The sequence below is a fragment of the Henckelia pumila genome, chromosome 1 (assembly GCF_033568475.1).
Source record: "Henckelia pumila isolate YLH828 chromosome 1, ASM3356847v2, whole genome shotgun sequence".
Taxonomy (NCBI): domain Eukaryota; kingdom Viridiplantae; phylum Streptophyta; class Magnoliopsida; order Lamiales; family Gesneriaceae; genus Henckelia; species Henckelia pumila.
In genome coordinates, this window is record NC_133120.1 from 85,505,294 (window position 1) to 85,528,343 (window position 23,050).

The following is a 23,050-nucleotide window of genomic DNA, read 5'->3' on the forward strand; positions in this document are numbered from 1 at the left end:
ATTTTGCTCTCTACGTTTCACTCTCTTTTCTCTTGATTGTCGTCTTGTTCTTGTTCAATCTGATCGGTCCAAGCACTCCTATAAATAGATCTTCAATATATTTCCATAAATAAGAACCTACAAAGCATGAAAACAATATATCATCAGAATCAAATATTTCGAATCAAGATATAACTGATATTACCAATTTTAAAACTTGTTCTAAGAAAGGCAAAACTATAAATATAGAAATTGAATGCAATGAAGAAATAATTTAAAAGACATGTGCACAACATGTTCTTTCACATATGATTATCTCTTGCTGTTTTGGCTACTAGAAAGGTTTTCTAATCTAGTAGTGTTTAATAAATTACCACCAATTGGTGCAAACTAACACTGTTAAATATTTTGAAGCGATTCTAGCCGGCTCTGGTTAATATTTATTATAATTGAGTTTGAGTTTAAAATAGATTTGAAATTATTCAAACCAAAATCCAAAGTTAATTTTCAATATTTCATTAAACGTTTCAAAATTTAATGTTAATGAGATCCTACACTTTGAGTATTACCCAAATCATGTATCCGAAAATTAATATCTCTACACATAAGCATAATTAATAAGATACTGTTGATATAGCAAATCATGAGACATTGGATTTATACCCTTAAAGTAGATTGAACTCTACCTACTCTACCTATATAAACATATTTTATAATTTAATTATTTTGAAATATTAATTAATAAGCTCATTAACTAATCATGACTTGAGGGACTCGGTATTCAAATGTGGGTCCAAATCCGTATCAAAAATTCAAAAATATCAAATGAATTAGATGTAAAAACATCAATTTTCATTTTTTATTTTATTTTTTTAATAAATTGGGTCCCAACCCAAATTCAATGTTTAATGTTTTAAGTTTAGTTAGTTCTCCTCACAAAAAAAAAAAAAACAAGAAAAGATTAAAAGCTTAGATAGTTTTCCTCACCAAAATGATTGATTTTTTTTTTTTGAAGATGAAAATGAAAATGATTGAATATTTTCCCTGCAACGCTTATAGAACCTTTTTCTTTCGGAAAAATTAAATTGGACAGCTGTAACTGGGGCCTCGAAATTTATGGTTACTTTATTTTTTTAATTAATTCGTACCCATAAAAATGATATATTCTCCAGTCTGGAAAAATATTGATACAACCATCCATCTCTTAAGTTTGGTATTCCGTCATTTTTTACCAACAAGAATATAATGTTAGGAAGGTCCTCGACTATTTATTTATTTTGAACTCAATTAATTCCCCACATCATTAGTCTCAATTCTCAAAGCATAATAAATTTAAAAAAAAAAAAAGAAACGATGGTTGTCACTTTTCCCTATTATATTATCCTTATTCAAAATATTTATCAACAAATTTTATTGTTTTTCCTCATAACAACAAATATATACACAATAAACTATAAAGGGTAGCGATAATATAATTTATATGATACCGAATGATTCATACGAAAAAATAATTTAGTAGCAAACAAATTAAAGGTGTAATCATTTGTTTCAATCTCGATGCTAAAATAATAATAATAATATATATAAGCTAAATAAGACTTCAAATTTATTTATTTTAACAGGAAAAAAACAAACAAAGGGGAGGAAGAGTTGTTAAGTTGATGATGATTGCAATCATGTCTTTAAGTCACAATTAGATATGCATGGTCCATCAATTACAGCTTTCTATAACGTATAATAATCCAAAATTTTAACGCCACTAAAGCCATCAAATTGCAATTTCCACTTTCTGTCACATCTTTTGTTAAATTATAAGTTTTAATACATAAAACAAATTTAATATTCTATACGTATACCTTATGTTAACTTATTAACATTAGTCTAATGCACATTATTATACTGTTATTTTTTCCCCTTTTTTCTTTTGTGTGAATATTGAATGATAAAACATTAAATGATTTGTAAGATTAGAGTCATAATTCATTTTGTATATCTATATATTATGTATCATATGTCATCTCGTCTCACTAACAAAAAATTAAGAATCATGTGTGTATATAATATAATTCCTCTTTTCTGATGCAATAAATTTAATTTTCACTTGGAGTACTCAAGTCTTACACAAGAATAAGAAAGAAAAGAAAAAAGTATAGATGAGGCCTCTAATTTCTAAAGATGTGTATGGTCTACATATATATATGTTTTACACCTTAGAAAATAAAAAACAACAACAATTAATTAATTTCTTTATTATTATTGAATAAAAAAATCTAGGCTTGTGACTCTGATGTAAGTGGTTGAACTGCATTTCTCCAAGTACTCCTTCCATGTCTGAAAGAAAAGAATGATCTTTTAACTCTGTTGTTGCTGCTGCTGCTGCAACCCTCGATGCAATGATTAACTTCGCCATTCACCTGCGTTTGCTGCTGTATTATTAATATCTCTTGAACAGCTAAATACAACTGCCTATCGTCTGCCGAATCCATGGAAAAAGACCTTCTAATGGGTTGAACGGCAAATTGTTCATCTTTCTTCCTATTGTCGATACACTCATCTCCCATGCTCGATACATAGCTGAACCTTTTACTACTTTTCTTGAGTAAAATCCCGGGTTCTATCTTTCTTGGTGAAGGGATGATGGATAGGAACTCGCCGGAGCTGAAGTATTGTAATGGAGTAGTAGCACTTGAAAGGGTGGATCCTATTTCGATCACCACATAATCTTCATCCCTAAAAAGTGAATCACTTGCGTAGGGATTAATTGGATCTCGAGCGGGATTTGGAGCAGGAATTACTTGGTAATTCATGATGTCTGCTGGGTTTGTAGTGGCTGAGATGCTGCTTCTGCAAAGAGGACAATTAGCATTGTTCTGAAGCCAAACATCAATACAATCTATGTGAAATAAATGGCCACAGTTGGGGATGATTCTTAGCTTCTCCCTTTCTTGAAACTCATTCAAACAAACCGCACATTCGAAAGATTTCGACCTTTCTTTGGTGTCATGACCTGTTTTCTTGAACTGGAAGATTGGGATTGATCTTATCGCAGCCTGGTCGAGTCCCCTGTTCTCGGCCAAAGCAGAGTAAACCATCGAAGGGTCTTCAACAGGACGTCTTCTGGAGACCGAAAATCGTGCCAACAGATCGATCCGGTGCCAATTCAAGCAACATTTGATCACAAAGATGTAGTAGCTAACCAGCAAGAAAGCCGTGGCCAAAATGCCAATGATGGCCACCGCTATAATCGGGAAACCGGGGTGGGACGGATGCAGAGACGGAGTCGTCTCCATTGAAGAAATTAAAATTGAAATCTAGATCAACTTAAAGAACATATATGGTGTCTTCCCTTTAACATTCATTAATGAATGGGGGAAGCTAAGGTTGTCTCGTTTCAAGAGATTAGGAGAGCTGAGGGTGATAGAATTAAAGAGTGTGGTACCGTGAGGAGATTTTTTTTTTTTTTTTTAAAAAATAAATGGAGCATAGAAAATGCTCAAACGAATAGCAATATGGATGGAGGAAGAAGGTTGTGGGGGAGGGACCAATTTGAGAAAATTTAGGTGGGATTTAATGCTTTGTACAATGGAAGAAGACAAGATAGTTTGGATGTGAGTGCTTATGTTATGTAATTTGGGGTTTGGGTGGGGGCAAGAATTTTACTATGCAAAGTAGGTGAATATAGCGTGTAAAATTTGACTATTCGAACTCGAGCTCGATCGAATAATTATTTTTGTATTCGAGTTCGAGCTCGACTATAGTTCGCAAGCTCGAAAATAAAATAAATAAATAAATAAATAATATATGAATAAATAAATAAATAAATAAAATATTATATTTATATTATATTATATATATATACATATATGATCGAGTAGCTCGCGCATTGAAAGTTCGAGCTCGAGCTCGATATGTGTTCGAGCTACTCGAGCTTGAGCTCGGTCAAATCGAGTTCGAGTCGAGTTTTGACCGAGCTACTCGCAAGCTGCTCACGAATAGCTCGGCTCGTTTGTACTCCTACCGTATATATTCGATAAAGAAAATTATTTGGTTGGGTAGAAATTCATTTTATATATATGTTACTAGATCAGCACTTGCCCTCGTGTAAAAAAAAAAAAAAAAAAAGTTTTTGGTTAACTTGGTTGGCTAGAAACTCATTATATATATATATATTAAGTATAATTTCTTATTAGGAAAGGTTTAGACAATTTCATGCAATGTGTCCGAATTTAACTATTATGAGTGGACAAAGGGTGGACACTCCAAAGCTAAGGTTGCTGACAAATTAAATGAAGGTAATTTTATGTTGGTTGGAGTTGGACTATCATGAGATTCGTTGCGCTTTGCCATATGTTATTATTTTTTTATATTCATTATATTCGATACAACAAGTATTAATTAATTATATGGCATTTCAAATATTTTATTCATATATGTATATGTTTTGAGATCAACAAATATTGTATATCATATAATTTGTAATTTTCAGTTGACGTTTATCAGCTATTTCATACTTGCTTACTGGTGTGGGTAAAAATCAGGGGTGGTTTTTTGGTATACCTTACTAAAAATATTGGTATGAAAAAAATTCATACCGATATCGATAGTAAAATTCTAAAACTTTGGTACGAAAAAAATCCATATTGATACAGTATAAATATCGAAAAAAAAATTCGGTATACCGAAAAAATGTCTATATATCGAAAAAATTTTGGTACAATATGCCAAAATTCTGATATTTCGGTACGATATGTTAGCCCTAAACAAGATGAGCTTGTCTATGCTGCCATTCGGGGGCAGTGCTCGAAAGACAATCAAACGGCCCCAGGCCCTTTTGCACATCACATGCGGTTGAATCTGGCAAACCGGATAGTACTGGTCTGCCGGCATAAACTTTCCCGGGCAAGATCTTGCACATAATATTTCTGAGGTCGTACCTACGATTATAGGAGCTAGGCATTAGCTGTTATAAGTTGCTGGGTTTTTTTTAAAAATATATATATATAATTTTGAATGCTAATATAATAAATACCCTATGGAACTGTTTGACTCAAGTATAAATAGTCAATGTATAACTTATCATATCCAATCACTCGTTCTTCTCATCATATTATTTATTTATATATTAATTATTTATTTACATCAATCAAATCATTAATCATTTATCTTATATCAATCAAATCATTAAATTTAAATTACTATATTACCCCTATAAATAATATTATTCATATTTTATTTATTTTTAAAAAGACAAAATAGTAATTTATCATTCTTATATAAAATTTAATCAATCAAATCAAAATCAAATCAACTATAATTTATCAATCAAATCAATTATTTTATTAACTATCATTTTTTATTTATTTTTTATTACATCTTATTATTTATCCAGATATTATTTATCATATCACACGAACCAAACAGTACCTATAAATGTGATTCTTCAAACTGTTTTAAAAAACAAGAGAGGGATTGGTTTTAATCAATAAACATGGATGATGATTAATACAAGAATTTTTGGTAGCCTAACAAAATTATATAATAATAAATAATAAATGTTGTTATCAGTAATTATTTTCAATAATAATATCACCCAAAAAAAGTTATCAATTAAATTTCATAGTTATTAACTTTTAATTATATGAACCCTCAATTCCCTTGAAGACAAATTGGACAAGTGAATATTAACGAGAATCAAATAAAATACATAGATTAATAAAGTTTGCAGGTTAGAATCTTTTATTTTTTTAAAAAAATAATCATTTGGTTTTGCTGAAAAAAGAATGTTCAAGAAATTTACAAGTTAGAATTAGAAAAAGCGATTTTTTGTTAGTGTTTCGTGTTCTATTTTTTCATTTTCATTAAAAAAAAAAGTTTTACTTTCATATTCAATTCGAGCATAAAGTTATTTCTATCTTTTGGTTCGAAAACATTTTAAAAAATTATATCAATAAATCTAAAATAGATCAAAATTATATCTTAATGACACTGTTAATTACACCATATCCTTACACTGCGTGTGGGGGGAATCAGCAGTGGTAAAACAAAGTTGTATGTATATTTCCTAATAATTGCCAAATGAAAAGTTGATATGAAATCACATCTCGGACCTAAAAGTCAAAATCTATGTCGACTAGTGATTATTAACAAGTGAGGCCCATACCTTTCTATTTGACTAATCCCATATGCACCTACGTGTGTTCAGGTCAAGCAAATTTAATTCCATCATCATCATCCTAGCTCATATTAATGTCTACTAGTAAATAATTAAGAGGATCTTTAATTTTAAATATTCAAATTTCAAAATATAGATTCGCTCCCAATTTAACTCGAAATTAATAATACATTTTAAACAAAATATTTTATATAACAGATATCATGTTTTCAAACAAAATTTCGTAGCTCGTGAATAGATTCTGTACCTGGAAATTCGAAATTCTGCCATTACAATTGTGCAAGGGATCCATAATTTCGAGCAATAGTAGTAAGCTGAGAAATTTTTGAAGTTTCGATCGTGTTCCAAACATATATGCATTGTCTGTTTCGAAATAAAAACTCAGTTTTGAAGATTGTTACGCCAACTTTTGGAGAAAATCATTCCAATTTGTCAAAGTTTTCATGACCCATTTGACTATCATTATTGAGCTCGAGATTAATTTACACGATCGTCCGAGGTAATTTCGTTAGTTTTAATTTTTATTTTTTAAAGAAAAAATATTTGTTTCGAATTTTTTTATAGACTGAACATATGTTATTATGTTATCAATATTTATCAAACACTTAACTAACTATAATTAAAAATTGTTTTCATATATACATATGGCCATAACATTACAATTAAATATAGTAATACAATCTAGTCTTCCGATCCTTAGGATATATGATTTATACTTAAAAATTTGATAGCATTAATTTAAATTATCTCAACGAGATGCTTGAATACAAAATCCTGAAAATTTTGATTGGATCTCAAATAAAACCATCCTGCCACCTCCATACTTATAATTATCATTAAACTACTGATTTTAGGTAATTTAAATAAATAAAATTCAAAGAATATTATATATATATATATATATAGTTTTGATATGATGAACACCTATCATGTGCACTTATGTGCGCACCTGCTGATGTGGCGTTCACCGATTGGATGTAGAGGATGCCACGTCAGTAGTGCACACAAAAATACACATCATGAATGCTCATAATATCAAATCTATATATATATATATATATATATATATATATATAGTGGCTAGCGTATGAGTACTGAGAAACAGATGAGAAGTGCACATGGGAAGACATGGAGACCACATCAGCTGTAATCAAGCAGTGACTCCATCTAGATTCGGACCATCCCCTTATTTTTTTGCCATCATCGAATATTATTTGCTTCTTATAATAATAATAATTATTATTAAAAAATTACTATTCATGAAATTATGTTTGCAATAAACAACTTTGGTAAATCATTTGTCTTGTAAACCAGTCAAAATTCAAATGTTATGCCACGTGATTGAGATCATAGATGCCACGTGCTGTCGTCAAGTCAAATTGTTCAATGGTCAAAGTCTATATTTATCTTTTTCTTTGCAAACGTAACTAGTCGGCACACTGCCACAATTAGAAGCGACTTTATGTTATATTTGGACCAGATCAAGTGTAATTTAAAATGAAATCTGTGATGATCATGAGACAATCAATTGTACATATATATTAAAATACAGAAAAAAAATGTTTGTTATTTTAGGTATAGCATATGTACTCAAACGACAAAATATATTAGCTATATATCCAATAATGTTATCCAATCTCGGTACATTTTGGAATATTAAATTTAACATTTTCAGCCTTTTTTTTTTTTTTGAGGGAGGAAACAAAGTTATTTAATTACCTGCTCCCTCGTTGCTAAATCTGGTGCACTAGTAAAATACAATTGAACTTCAAAAAATACAAATTGCACTTTAAATCAGCCCAATATTAATGGCACCGTATAATAAAGGAGTCCAAATATAAAAGCATGCAGCCCAAATTGGAAATGGATCGTTATTTATTTATTTATTTATTTATGTACAATTAAGGCAATCAACACGATAGCCACCCATATTTTACTTCATCTAGACACAATTGCATTATTTAACATTTTCAAAAATCATACCTTAATAAAATTTTTTTTTAATTTCTATCACGATCAAAATAATTCTTTCGACACTTGCGTTTGTTGAAGAATATTGTTTAATTTATCCTCCCATATGAAATATCCAGATAATTAATTTTGAGACGAGGGATAGATAAAAATTCCGGAAAGCGATACTGGTTGTTTTATTTTATTTTATTTTTTTGATACAATGAAGATGAAAGATTTTTTATTTAATTTAATTAATCTAAATAAGCCACATAAGTGGAATTTAGACTCAATATCATAATTCATAAAGGTCTTGGGGCCGCTTAACTACGCCAATTTTGACCCAAAATTGACCAGTGATAGTTTTATTTCCAAATATTCATGAGCGAATAAATAAAATTGACCAGTGATAGTTTTATTTCCAAATATTCATGAGCGAATAAATAACATTGTATGGTGAGGTACTGTTTGTTTTGACATATTATTAATTTGGGTATAATTTATCTTATCTCATCTCACGTTTTTTTGTCATGTTATTTATCCATCAATTAATTATATATCTTACAAAAATCAAATCATTAAATTTAAATTATTACATTACCATTTATAAATAATAATAATAATATACATATTTTATTAATTATATTAAAAGGTCAAAATGATAATTTACTATTTTTATATAAAATTTAATCAATCAAATCAAACATACTATAATTTATCAATCAAATTAAATATTATATTAACTATCATTTTTTATTTATTTTTAATTACAATATATTACTTATTTTTGCATTATTTATCTCATTTTTAACTTTAAACGGTACTTAAAGAATGAAGGATTAAATGAGAAGTGACGTCAGCTATAAGACTTTTCACGCCAATTTCGACTTATTTTTTGACTGTCAATTGTATCATTTCCCATCAACAGAGAAAGGCCCCATGGGCCATGTCCTTTAATTTAACAAACCAACCCAAAAAACAAAAAAAAAAACAAAAAAAAACAAAAAACAAAACAAAACAAAACAAAACAAAAAAGAAAGGTCTCATGTTAAAGTTAGCTGGGAAAATCTAAGCTTGGGAAAATCTACCCCATCGGTGGGGTGGTAGTAATTAAATATACTAGTCTCGTGTAAATTTCATGTAGGGCTCTTATATATATATTTTTTGAATACAAATATATCGAAAATCAAATTACATTAAATTGTAACACTAAAGAATGAAATTGCCCGCACAATTAACGAAACTTGAATATGGACTCGAAACGTGCTTGTTTCAAGCAAAAAAACCAACTAAATCAACTTAAATAAATTAAAAAACTAACCCACAGTCAACGAAAATCGAACATGAAACCAAGGTTTCAGGGCCTCCATCCACTAGGCCAAGACCTTATTGGCAGGGCTCTTGTATATTAATGAGCCAGATTAAAACAAAAATTTTAGTCTCGAAGTCGAGTCATCTGATCATTGACCTCGTATGTACACCTAGAAGAATCTCACCTCCCAATTTCGTAACATTCACACATCTTATTTTAATGAATTTAGTACTTTAGATCCTTCTATATATATTTTAATTATCGTTTCAATTATCCCAAAATATAATAATGATTGCATGCATGTAGCTACAATTTATATATTCCAAGAACATTCCATTCAATAATGCAAACACAAACAAATTCACCAAATTATATGACCTTTTTCAAGTTGTCATGATTACAAAAATCTCCGCAAATAAAAAAAAACACATGAAACCAATGAAAATATATTGATTAATGAAACGAAAAATGGACCCAGAGAAATTAAAGAAGAAATATGACAGGAGGACTAAAGTCAAGAATAATTAATTTAAATCCCCAACTTCCAAAAGCAAAGAAAGAATTCAAAAGCCACCACATTGACCAGCCCCGATACACTGCATGCAAAACTTTTAATTTGGTCTACATGGAAGCTTCTATCCACGTCCCATCAAATTCTCACCACTAGATCATCCACGTGGAAAACCCCACACCCCCAATCAACTTTTCCCCAACAATATAAGTGCCACCTCACTCGAAACATTTTGGACAACAAAATGGACGAAGAGCCAAGCAACAGAGGCAGGAGTAGTGGCGGAGAAATCAAATACAGAGGTGTCCGCAAGAGGCCGTGGGGGAAGTATGCTGCCGAGATACGCGACTCGGCGAGGCAAGGGGCCCGAGTCTGGCTCGGGACATTCAACACGGCGGAAGAAGCCGCCAGAGCCTATGATAGAGCGGCTTACACCATGAGAGGTCATCTGGCGATCCTTAACTTCCCCGAAGAGTATAATATGCCGACCAGCTCCTCACATTTTGCCGGGCAGAGGAGGGAAGACGTCGAGAATCATGAGCGACAAGTGTTTGAGTTTGAGTATTTCGACGATAAGTTGTTGGAGGATCTTCTTGATTACAACGATCACAATCATGAGAAGAGAAGATATTAATTAATTCATCTCTACTCATCATGATTACATTTGTTTGATTATTCATGCTCATGCGTACGTACCCTTAATAATCTTAATTTCCTTTTAAATTACTCTATCGTTACATATATGTATAATGCATATATATGTAGCTCATGCTGTACGTACGTCAAATAAGTACGGATTGATTTTTGTTTTTTTAATCCTTTCCCCTGTTTTCACAAAGTAGGAGATCATAGATATCCTGTGATTTGTTAATGGATTTGGGATCGTTATAATGACCAAAATGCAATTCAGTTACCCATTCATCATGTGACAGATTATGATATTTTAGAATATATATATATATATATTTATATTTTAAAAAAATGTAATATTAAAATTGTTAATACTTTCTCAATTCATGAGTCGTCACGGGTGGTCAACACAACCAGCTTAGGATAGAAGCTTCAGGAAAGTCCTTTTCTGGTTTGCTGGACTCACAAGTTGTGCTCCAAACAAACAAAATTCTGTGGGTGGGTCGTTAATTTGGGCTGAAGAAGTGACGGCCCAATTTCATCTCTAATCAATTTTTTACACTATCATGACTGTACAAATTGGCCCAAACCCACAACCATCAGCATTTATAAAGGGTTAGCCACGCAAAATAATAATAATAATTAATAATAAAAAGAGTAAAGTTGTGAATTTGGGACCAGAATTCAATTCAAACAGGAAAATCAACACTAGAGACTAAGTACCATGTATCGGGCATATATGATTATAGAGGTGGACATATTTCTGAACGGAAGATTAATGGTTATCTAATAATTCCTTATTCAATCATGATTAACTAATATTCTTGGCCATTTAAGTGTCACTCAATTCTAATCTTAAGATTCATGAACTTTCTTGTTGAACATTAACACGACTACTCTTTAAATAAAGCCACTACATTAATTAATCATCAATTGGTTTTAAATTAAAAGTTTGAAAAATGACTTTGGTCAACCAAATTTTTTGATTTATGATCTTTCTTCAAAAAAAAATTTGCAAAATTACCTTCAAATACAAAGGAAATGCAAACACAAGACAAAGGGAAAAAATTGAGAATGTTATATTTTAAAATCATGGTCAAATAGAATTACAAAAGGCAATTTTGTATCTTTTTTGTTTTCTTTCTTCTCAAGTTGTTTGGATGCTTAATTGAATTTCTTACTGATTCAGAACAAGAGCTGGTGGTGATCAGTGTAGAAACAAAGAATAAAAAGATTTAGTAGCATCACTTCAAATTTCAAATTTTTTATTTTAAATTTATACGGTACAAATTATTTATCACAATTATATAAAGATGGTTTTACATAAAACTTGGTTATTTTTTTGGTTTTGGTCCTATATGTTATCATATTTTAGAAAATATATAATAACTTGGATATTTTACCAAAAGTCCAAAACGTATAATATTAAAATTACACTAAATACTTGGGAAGAAATTGATTATTTAATAAAATAAAAGGAAAGGATTAGTATATTCTAATCTATGATTTAATATTCCACCTTGCTTAACTAGAAATGTCAAAATCGTCGGGGGATGATCACCAGCTGGTCGTAGTTGATAGAAAACGTATTGTAATTGTAGGTTAAAATAAAGAGTTAGTGTTGTCCACGGTGTCACAGCATCAACGACAACACAGTGTAGCGGAATATAAACAAAAATAAATAACACAAGAAATTAATTTTGCACGAGTATAAAAACTCGCGCGGGTGCCTTAGGGCTAAATATCACTAGTAAACGTAAGATCAGTCTTACAAAAATAATCCTAGTGATTTTACGAAAAGTCATTAAATCCTAAATTTCTCAACTCAAACTTGCATCCTAAATAATCAGAATATAAAACAAATCAGATGCAACTCCCGTAGCCTAAATTGAAGAGACAGAAAAGATCTTCGATCAACACAGTTCCCACAGTGTTGTCTCTGATGTCTTCAACACGAACGGCAGCACGGGGACAAGCAACAACGATGGTTGTAAAACAATTTCAGAATCTTCGAATTCTTCTATGTGATTTTCTTTGAAAGCTCTTTTGAATTCTCCTCTGAAGTGTACAATTGTTTGTGCGCAGAATCCTTTACTTATAGATGAGAGTCCAAGCAAAGAAAGGATTCCTTGTAGAGTCCTACATAAATAAGAAAATAAGTCTTTGTTAGAAATTAGACTCTTTTGATACCATCTTGATAATATATGATAACGATAATACACAATATTTCCTTATCAAGATAATACTCAATCTAGGTAAATATTTTATCTCAATATTTTCGATAATAACACATGAATATTTACCCTATCATATCAATTCATATCTTGATAATTTTCATAAACATAAATCCTTTCAATTCGATATCAAGATATAATTAAGTTAAATATATATCCTAAATATATTATCGAGATCATAGAATATTTAACCATATCATATCAAATCTTTTGTCTAGAAGGCAAAATTCATTATTCTAATTAGCACGCTTAAGGAAAAGATTTTCAAGGAATTAATATTCCTTTCATTCTCCCCCTTTTTGCCTTTCTAGACAAAACCAGCACAAATAATTATAAACATAAACTGCCCCTGAGTTTAAAACACTTCTCCCCTGAATTTTAAGTCTCCCCCTGAAGGTGTTGTCCCTCGTGTTGGCAACACCAAGGATAACACGAACTTTGACGCTTAGGGATTCTATAATTCATATATCAAAGCATGAGAGGGGTAGAAGTAGTTAGTCTAGTTAAAGCATATCAGAGCAATTAAGGCACATAACTAGATCAAAACAAAAAGAGATAAAAATCAGAAAATTAAGGTTAAGATGAGATAAGGAAAAAATATGGGTGACACCAATCAATCTAAGATTGATCAGTATCAGATCCCTCCTGATTATCAGTGTCCTCATCCTCATCGTCCTTAGTCCAAGATGGACCAGCCTCATCTTGTGCATTCTCTCCCTTTTTTTGGTCAGAAATGCCAAATTTTGTACGACAGTCACCTAACAAGGCTCCATAAAGATCCAAGTCCTCCTGAGCTTGGGCAGTATTCTTCGCAACATGAGCCATGAGAGCCTGAATGATAGTGAGAGAGAAATCCAGAGTGGATTGTTGAGGCGCAATTTCTTCAGGTTCTTCAGTGTTGTCTCCCGTGTTGGCAACATTGGGAACAACATCAGCACCAGTAACAGTAGCAGTAGATTCAGACCAAGGAAGGTCAAGGTTTCTCTTCCCTCTTATTAAAGCAGCTGCAGCCTGCAGATTTTCAGTCAGTTCATAGATACCTTCACCAAAATTGCAAAGCAAACCTTAAAACTCCAAAATTCCATAGATCAAATATGGAAAAGGCACTTGATGGATTTTAAGCTTCCATCTGCAAACTAGAGTATAGTCTTGAATACGAGCTTTGCTAAAAAAAGGAAAGTGCTCTCAGTCTCTATAGCAAATAACACAAACGCTTGTGGTCGAGTCACCACAGTGGAGCGTGTAGAAAGCATCCAATTTTCGTACAGCTGTTTTGTGTAAGATAGAGTAAAAGGATGTGAGCTGTGAAACAGAGAGTTGTCCAGGAAACTTTTGAGCAAACACCGATGAGTAAGCAGTAACTTCATGAATATCAAGGTGGTTCCTCTCTTCAACATCCGGTGTGTCTTGATTGTGGCAGGGTTGAACTCAAAAAGCTTTTTTCTCACAAAAATTCCAGCACTGGTTTCCTGCTGTAGGGCACTACTGCAATAAAAATAGCTTTTGATCCTTCAAAAATTCAACCAAATTGATCCTTCCATAGGCATCCACATCGATATTCTTCTCATCATTCAGCCTCGATTCACATACAAAAGCCATACAGCAGCATCTTCTCCAGAGTAGAACTTGTGGGAAAAGACAGTAGTCAAATAAAAATCAGCAGCATCCGTGTTGTCTGTGATGTTGGCAACACCATCAGCAACACCATCATTTGCATCATCTTCCTAAGAAGGCTTGATTCCTCACTAGCTTAAGCATCATACTCATCTTAGATGTGGAGGAATTATCAGATACATTGAGTCTCATTGCAGCAAATTATTTCAGCATCTCTTTATCAAGCTCGTCATCGGAAGTATGAGTAAAAACAATCATAGAAATATCATCCTTCCCTTGCTTTAGAATGTCCATAACTTAAGTCAAGGAAGCTTCATCATCATCATAAAAGACAATGTCCTCAGTAGCAATAGGAGGAATAAAAACATCAAATTCAATCATCAATCAATACTCGGCCAATAAGGCTTCATAGTATACACTGTCTTCCTTCTCCTCTCTTATTTTCTTCACTACATGATCCATCAAAGATTGTACAACAGCATGAGTAATCTGCAGAAAATCAGTTGTGGGAGCAGTGTTGCACGCAGTGTTGGCAACAAGAGGCACAATATCAGATTCAGACCAAGTTAGGTCTATTTCCCCTTTCAACAAAATATGAGCATCCTTCAATTCTTAACCAACCAGAGACAAAGACTCAACAATGTATCGGATAAAGCCATATTAATTCCAGAATCCCAAAGATGAGGGATGAAAAAGGAAAATTTGTGGACTTTATCAACCTCAATCAGCAAATTGGAATATGAACTTGAATATCAACTTCACCAAACTTGAAAGGACATCAAGTTCCAATTGCAAAAAGTACCACACCTTGTACTTGGTTACCACAGTAGATTTGGTTGAAGGAGTCTCGTTTTTCACAACACTAATTGATTTTCACCAGAACCCCTTTCTCTTCAAGATCAAAAGTGCGATATAGAGCACTGATAACAACTGAATCAAACATTTATTTGCTCATGCACAGACACTCTGTAAAAATTGATAGATTGCACAGCATCTACACCAGCAGCGAGGTTTGTAAAGAGTTTCAAAACAGGCTTTCGATTGTGATGAACAAAAGCAAAGACAGTAGCAAAAATACCTCGAGTCTTGAACAAATTCAACCAAATTCTGTCTCTTGCAAGCATCCAGATCAATCTTATTCTCTTCAATGAACTCATGGTTGACATATTGATGTCAATCAACAGTAGAAGCTTCTGAATATAAATTGTTAGATAATGAAAGTGACATGTCACAATCTGCATAAACAGTGTTGCCTCCAGTGTTGGCAACACCATTCACAACATCATCACCAGCAGAATCTTTAGTATTCGCTTCCTCAAATGCATCATTCTCAAAGATGGAAGATGAAATACCAGAAATACTAGGCCTGTTATCTGCAAGTTTCTTTTGCATATCTGCATCAGGTTCTTCCTCAATGACAACAAAAGTAGGCAAATGTTTGGAAAAACCATAAAAAAAAAGACAATCTGATTAGCACAGAAAGCAGATAAGCTTAAGGTTAATCAAAGCGAGAGAATGTAGGAAGGCAATTTGATTACTGCAAAGACCAATTAAGCATAAGAATGATCAAATCAATGAGTAATATATGCTTAAAAGAAATTCATTGGACAATAAAAAGAAATTCAGAATTCAAACATTCACCTTCTAACAAACTCATCCAGAAACACTTACCAACGAAAATTCTTATGGGTAAAACTTTTCAAATCGAGGAAATTTCAACCCAATTATGATAATAATCCGAGATTGAAAGCAATCAAAAATTTCCATAAATAACTCCACATCGGCTCAACTCCACTAAATCATTGTCAATCACAAAAATTCAATTTTTAGTAGATAGAGTATTTCACCAAATTTGTTCATTTAGAACGTCAAACCCTGAACAGAAAATATTCACAATTCTGAATGCATATGCATGTCTTATTTTATGCCTAAAACAGAATGCAACATAAAAACAAAATGCAACCACATGCACATGATATGTTCACAAGTGTAGTGTTGCCTCTCATGTTGACAACATCAACAACAACACCATATTTTTTCAAAAAGTATTTGAAACTTGCACACTTGATTACCCTTGATTTCAGAAAATTTTCAGAAGTGGTAGCCTGCACACTAAAAAAACAGTCTTCATTGGACTCAATTAGGTAGCTTTTTCCATTTTCTTCCAATTATTGATAAAGTTTGTACATATGACATTGGTCATCAAACTTATTAAAAAGCTGAACACTGAATTTGCGAAACCACCTTTCACATGGGACAAGAACATGGAATACACGTGCATCTCTCAACTACTTAGTGGTTTAGTCAGAGTTCCATAAACAAGGGTCAGTGTGTTTAATAAAAATTTTGCTGAAAAACTTGGCATCAGTCGAATCACTGTAACAGAGATTAAAATACTACACATCACAAAGTGAATGCAAAATGCCTAAAATCCTAAACATGCATGAAAAAGAAAAACAACAGTGTTGTCTATGGTGTTGTAACACCGGCGACAACACCAGCAAAAGATTATAATGCACACATGCTGAGAGACCTCCAAAGAGTAGAGAATCTCTCGAAAACTAAAACTTTTGTGAATATAACTATCAGTTGGTTATTAGTTCCAACAAAATCCATTCGGATCATACTTTTTTCTACCAAATCTCGAATAAAGTAACGACGAATATTAATGAGTTTTGTGCGAGAGTGTTGAACTGGATTTTTTGAAATGTCAATCGCACTCAAATTATCACAATAAAAAATGGGGAGTTCACTTTTAAATTCATAATCCTCTACCATTTGGTTCATCCAAAGGAGTTGTGAACAAAAACTTCTATTTCCATGATAAAAACACCCTCCCATAGTGCATGTTCTATCATTCAAAACCCCAGCACATAAACACACTGTAAAACCAACAAGAATGGTATTTGTCTCTCTAGTGTACCACAATCTCAAATCCAAGGTGTCGGAGGTGTATCTTAAGATACATTTTACTTTTTTTAAAAGTGTGACCTTAGGATCAGATTGGTACCTAGCACATAAACACACACTAAACATGATATCAGCATGAATTGCAGTTAAGTACAAAAAACTTCCAATCACGATGTGGTACATGGTGTTGGCAACACCGGCCGCAACTCCATTCTTACCCAACTTTTCACTAGATCCTATTGATGTTTTCATACTTTTAGTGTTCTCATTACAGAAATTTTTCACCAAAATTTGACATACTTGCTTTGGGACAGAAAAATACCATCATGAATTTTCTTAACATCAAAACCAAGAAAATAACTCAACTCAACTATCATGCTCAATTCAAAGATGAAAGATATGCATTCAACAAAATCAACAACATGCTTTTGAGAAGAAGCACAAAAAATAATGTCATCCACAAAAACTTGGCAAACAGGTATTTCACCTTTGGGCTTTTGAATAAAAAAAGTTTTATCAAACTTACCTCATTTGAAGCCAATTTCAAGAAGATGTTCAATCAACCTTACCTCGTTTGTGGACATGAAACTCACGCATACTAACCCAATCACCTTGAGGTAGTCCACTTTGTCCTTCATCCGAGTTTGCATTGTTTCAGAAGCATCTTCAAAAGTCTGTGATGATGGATGGTTCTTCTGTATTTTGCTTGAAATGTCCTTAACATCATTTATCAAAAAAACATAATCATTTCTTGGTTGATTATCTTCAGTTTCAGTCACTGTTAGACCCAATGTTGTGCTTGATGTTGCAACATCAGAGACAACACTTGGATCTTTCAATGGACTGAAAATTTCCAGCAGATCATCCTTAGTAATTTTTCCTTCGATATCTGCAAAATCATCAAAATCTACATTAATAGATTCCATAACTGCTCCAGTTCTCATATTACATATTCTACATGCATGACTATTCAAAGCATATCCAAGAAACAAACATTTTTCACTTTTGGAATCAAATTTGACTAGATGATCTCTTTCATTCAAAACAAACAAATACAACCAAAAACATGAAAGAATTTAAGGTTTGGCTTCTTTCCTATGAGAATCTCATAGGAAGTCATAGTAGAACCACTCCTTAAGTATACTCGATTCAATACACGACAAGTTGTATCCACGACTTCTGCCCAAAATCTTTTTGAGATATTCGTTGAGCTCAGCATCACCCTAGCCATCTTCTACAACGTCATATTCTTTCTTTTGGCCATGCCATTGTGTTGAGGAGTTTTTGGGGCAGAAAACTCATGTGATATGCCTTTCTTATCACTCAAAGATGAAAATGAATATTTCTCAAATTCCTTACCATAGTCTGTCCTGATCATTCCAACCTTCAAGTTATGCAGGTTAGTAATCTTTGTGAGTAAATTCTTAAAAATATCAAATGTATCTGACTTTTCTATGAAGAATCTTACGCATGTAAAACGTGAGAAGTCATCAACACACACAAAAGAAAACTTCTTACCTCCATAGCTTTCCAGTTCCATAGGATCCATTAAATCCAAATGCAAAAGTTCAAGGCATCGTGTTGTTCCAAAGTGTTGTAACATGAGGTGCAAAACGAGAGTTTTCTTACCTATTTGGCATGCACCACAAACATATGGAACTCCAGAATTCAAAATAGACATACCTTGGACAGCTTCATACTTACATAGATTTTTCAATGTCTTCAAATTTACATGACACATCTTTTGGTGCCATAAATCAAGACCATCCACTTTCATGTGGTTGCAGGAAATTTCTCTCCAAGCTGGTAGTACTTTGCTGATCTTGTACCTATCAAAACACATATGTTAGCATTATCAAAAATTTCACAAGTATTTTTATCAAACTTGACATGACAATCATCATCACACAATTGACTAAAAGAAATCAAGTTTGAGATTAGTCCCTTGACAAGTAGCACATTGTGAAACTTTGAAAATCCTTCCACGTTTGGTGTTCCTTTGCCACCAATCCTTCCTTTTGCACCACCTCCATAAGTCACTGTACCACATCTTTGTTCAATATGGTCCATGAGATGCTCTTTTGAACCTGTAATATGACATGAGCTTCCACTATGAAAGTACCAGTGACCTGCAATGTTAGTTTTCAAGGAAGTATAAACAACAAAATACTGAAAATCAAACTTTAGTACCCAAATTTTCTTTGTTGTGGGTCTGTTTTTGGTGGTGTTGCGCCTGGTGTTGTGCAACACGGGGGGCAACATCAGCTTTGACTTCCAATACATGCAGTCATTCCTGGTCTTGAAACAAAAAGACCTGATGTGATCTGGTTTGAAACAGTAATGACACAAAAAATGGCGCTTTCATTGCTTTGGCATTTGAGGAGGAACACACTCTTTTGATGGAGAATTTTTGAATGACGGAGCGACAATGGATGTGCTAGAAGTATTGCTACCTTTTTTCACAAACACAGTTGGTTTTGATGATTCTCCAACTTCAAACACTCTGTTAACTAACCCTAGACCAACCTTACCATCTTTACCCATTATAAAATCAAGCTTAGATGTACTTGAATTATACTTAGCAAGATTTAGAGTTACCTTTTCAAGCTCCCCCTTATCCTTGCAGAATTCAAGATTTTTCTTACCTAGAATCACTTCAAGCTTGGCCATGGTAGACTTCAAATCATAATTTTCTTTAGAGAGAGCTGTGTTCAAATTATTCCGTTTGATCCGATCAGCATACAACTCCTCATAAAGTTCCTGTACACACTCTAGAGTTATATCATCATTGACAGCTTCCTGATCACCAAAATTACCAAGAGTAGATGTATTCAAGCAAACTGATTTTTCACTGGTATTGCGACTTGGTGTTGCAACACTGGAGGCAACACCCAGTGGGTTGACTTGAAAACATTTCTTTGCTTTCAACAATGCAGCCAGGGAGATATGATCTTCTTCATCATTCTGTTCTTGATCTCTGTCAGAGTCATCATCACTCAAGAACATAGTCATACCTTTGTGGAATCGATTTGCACATTCAATTGCATAGTGTCCATATCCTTTGCATTCCCTGCATTGCACATAATCAAAATACTTGGTATTAGATTCATGATTAACAACATACCTTGGTCGAGATGGTTCTCGAGTAGGTGACACCCTCAACAGATTTTCAGGAGCAGAAAAATTAGGGTGCTTAAATTGTTGTCCAAATTTTTGTTTGTTTCTTCTTTTCAAATAATTTTCAAACTTTTGGGTGATCAAAGAAATTGAATCTTCACATAAATCTGAATTATTGACTTCTGGTGGTCGAAATCTGACGTCAACAACCGGCACGTCCATGATAAACCTACAAAACAAAAATAACCAGAATCTCTCTTAGTAAGGTCAAGAGTTGGCTCTGATGCCACTTGATGGAAAACGTATTGTAATTGTAGGTTAAAATAAAGAGTCAGTGTTGTCCGTGGTGTCACAACATCAATGACAACACAGTGCAACAAAATATAAACAAAAATAAATAACACAAGAAATTAATTTTGCATGAGTATAAAAACTCGCGCCTTAGGGCTAAATATCACTAGTAAACGTAAGATCAGTCTTACAAAAATAATCCTAGTGATTTTACGAAAAATCATTAAATCATAAATTTCTCAACAAGTTTAGAAATCAAACTTGCATCCTAAATAATCAGAATATAAAACAAATCAGATGCAACTCCCGTAGCCTAAATTGAAGAGACAAAAAAGATCTTCGATCAACACAGTTCCCATAGTGTTGTCTTTGATGTCTTCAACACGAACAGCAGCACGGGGACAAGCAACAAAGATGGTTGCAAAACTTCTTCAGAATCTTCGAATTCTTCTATGGGATTTTTTTTGAAAGCTCTTCTGAATTTTCCTCTGAAGTGTACAATTGTTTGTGCGCAGAATCCTTTACTTATAGATGAGAGTCCAAACAGAGAAATGATTCCTTGTATAGTCCTACATAAATAAGAAAATAAGTCTTTGTTAGGAATTAGATTCTTTTGATACCATCTTGATAATATATGATAACGATAATACACAATATTTCCTTATCAAGATAATACTCAATCTAGGTAAATATTTTATCTCAATATTTTCGATAATAACACATAAATATTTACCCTATCATATCAATTCATATCTTGATAATATTTCATAAACATAAATCTTTTCAATTCGATATCAAGATATAATTAAGTTAAATATATATCCTAAATATATTATCGAGATCATAGAATATTTAACCATATCATATCAAATCTTTTGTCTAGAAGGCAAAATTCATTATTTTAATTAGCACGCTTAAGGAAAAGATTTTCAAGGAATTAATATTCCTTTCAGTAGTCAATTCCCTTAACCTAATCTTCTATGTTATTAATTAAAGTCGAGTATCCTTTAATATAATAGGTGATTTAAAATCAATTTGATGACGTTTACTTTAATATCAAAGAAAATATGTTTAAATTTCAACATCATCTGATTTCAAAAATTTTCAAATATTTTATTTTGATCCTGTGCTAGAATTAACACTACAAAAAAACTTTGAGTTTAGCCACGGCCAAAACCGTGGTTAAAACCGTGATTAAATTGATTTATCCACGGTATTAGCCACGGTTTTTGAAACCGTGGTTAAATCCATCGTTGTTAAATTTAGCCACGGTTTAAAACCGTGGCTAAATTTAACCACGATTTTGTATAAAACCGTGGCTAAATTAGCCACGGTTTTTTTAAAAGTCGTGGCTATTTTAACCACGGAATAAAATAACTGTGGCTAATTTAGCCACGGTTTTAATCAAACCGTGGTTAATGTTACCACGGTTATTAAAAAAACCATGGCTAATTTAACCACGATTTTAATCAAACTGTGGTTAAATTAACCACGGTTTTATGCAAAAACCGTGGTTAATTTAACCACGGTATTAAAAAAGTTGTGGCTAAATTAGCCACGGTTTTTAAAAAAACCATGACTAATTTAGCCACAAAAGATTAAAAAATATAGAAACCAATAAATTTTAGCCACGAAAGATTAAAAAATATAGAAACCAATAAAATTAATACCACAACAAACACTAAAACATATATAAATTATATCATTTAATAATTAAAAATCCAAATACTAGCTAAAACAACATGAACATATTATACACTAACTCTTTCCAAAATTAAATAAAGAAACTCGTAAAAAGAATCTGAAGCTAGCTCCGTGAAATAACACCACAAATGCTCAGAAAATACTTACAACTCGAGTATGAGAATAGGTGTTGATCGTTGTTGGGATCGGTTCAGAGGGTAGAGGGGGGGGGGGGGGTGAATACACTCTGAAACTTTTCTTCTTTCTTTTCAAAATGATCAAGTGAAGTTTAGTTCACTTAATCTGTTTTCTCAACTTCTAAAACGGTTTGAACAACTTAAATAGTGCGGAAATAGTTCAGAGGTTTTAGTGATGCAAAGTTTAGAACACAATGTATGAGCAATATGTAAGATAAATAGCAGTAAAAACTGTACCTAGCACATAAACACACACTAAACATGATATCAGCATGAATTGCAGTTAAGTACAAAAAACTTCCAATCACGATGTGGTACATGGTGTTGGCAACACCGGCCGCAACTCCATTCTTACCCAACTTTTCACTAGATCCTATTGATGTTTTCATACTTTTAGTGTTCTCATTACAGAAATTTTTCACCAAAATTTGACATACTTGCTTTGGGACA

General features: G+C 32.5%; 3 protein-coding genes across 3 annotated transcripts; 1 reads left to right on the forward strand and 2 right to left on the reverse strand.

The window, feature by feature from the left end:
- Positions 1-2,046: 2,046 nt before the first annotated feature.
- Positions 2,047-3,524, reverse strand: LOC140875446 (RING-H2 finger protein ATL16-like). Its single transcript, XM_073279128.1, has one exon. It carries the CDS (start codon positions 3,267-3,269, stop codon positions 2,250-2,252), a length of 1,020 nt encoding a protein of 339 aa, XP_073135229.1. The 5' UTR covers positions 3,270-3,524; the 3' UTR covers positions 2,047-2,249.
- Positions 3,525-10,168: 6,644 nt separating this feature from the next.
- LOC140867202 (ethylene-responsive transcription factor 14-like) lies at positions 10,169-10,558 on the forward strand. Its single transcript, XM_073272280.1, has one exon. The coding sequence runs from the start codon at positions 10,169-10,171 to the stop codon at positions 10,556-10,558; it is 390 nt and encodes a 129-aa protein (XP_073128381.1).
- Positions 10,559-12,395: 1,837 nt separating this feature from the next.
- Positions 12,396-20,758, reverse strand: LOC140876360 (uncharacterized). Its single transcript, XM_073280308.1, has 2 exons — positions 15,481-20,758; positions 12,396-12,693 (listed from the first exon to the last, which is right to left on the reverse strand). The coding sequence occupies exon 1, from the start codon at positions 20,649-20,651 to the stop codon at positions 19,674-19,676; it is 978 nt and encodes a 325-aa protein (XP_073136409.1). The 5' UTR covers positions 20,652-20,758; the 3' UTR covers positions 12,396-12,693; positions 15,481-19,673.
- Between the last annotated feature and the right edge of the window lie 2,292 nt (positions 20,759-23,050).

What these genes read in the sequence shown, in the direction of transcription:
- LOC140875446 (XM_073279128.1), bottom strand. Translation starts at nt 3,269, where the DNA reads ATGGAGACGACTCCGTCTCTGCATCCGTCCCACCCCGGTTTCCCGATT.
- LOC140867202 (XM_073272280.1), top strand. Translation starts at nt 10,169, where the DNA reads ATGGACGAAGAGCCAAGCAACAGAGGCAGGAGTAGTGGCGGAGAAATC.
- LOC140876360 (XM_073280308.1), bottom strand. Translation starts at nt 20,651, where the DNA reads ATGGACGTGCCGGTTGTTGACGTCAGATTTCGACCACCAGAAGTCAAT.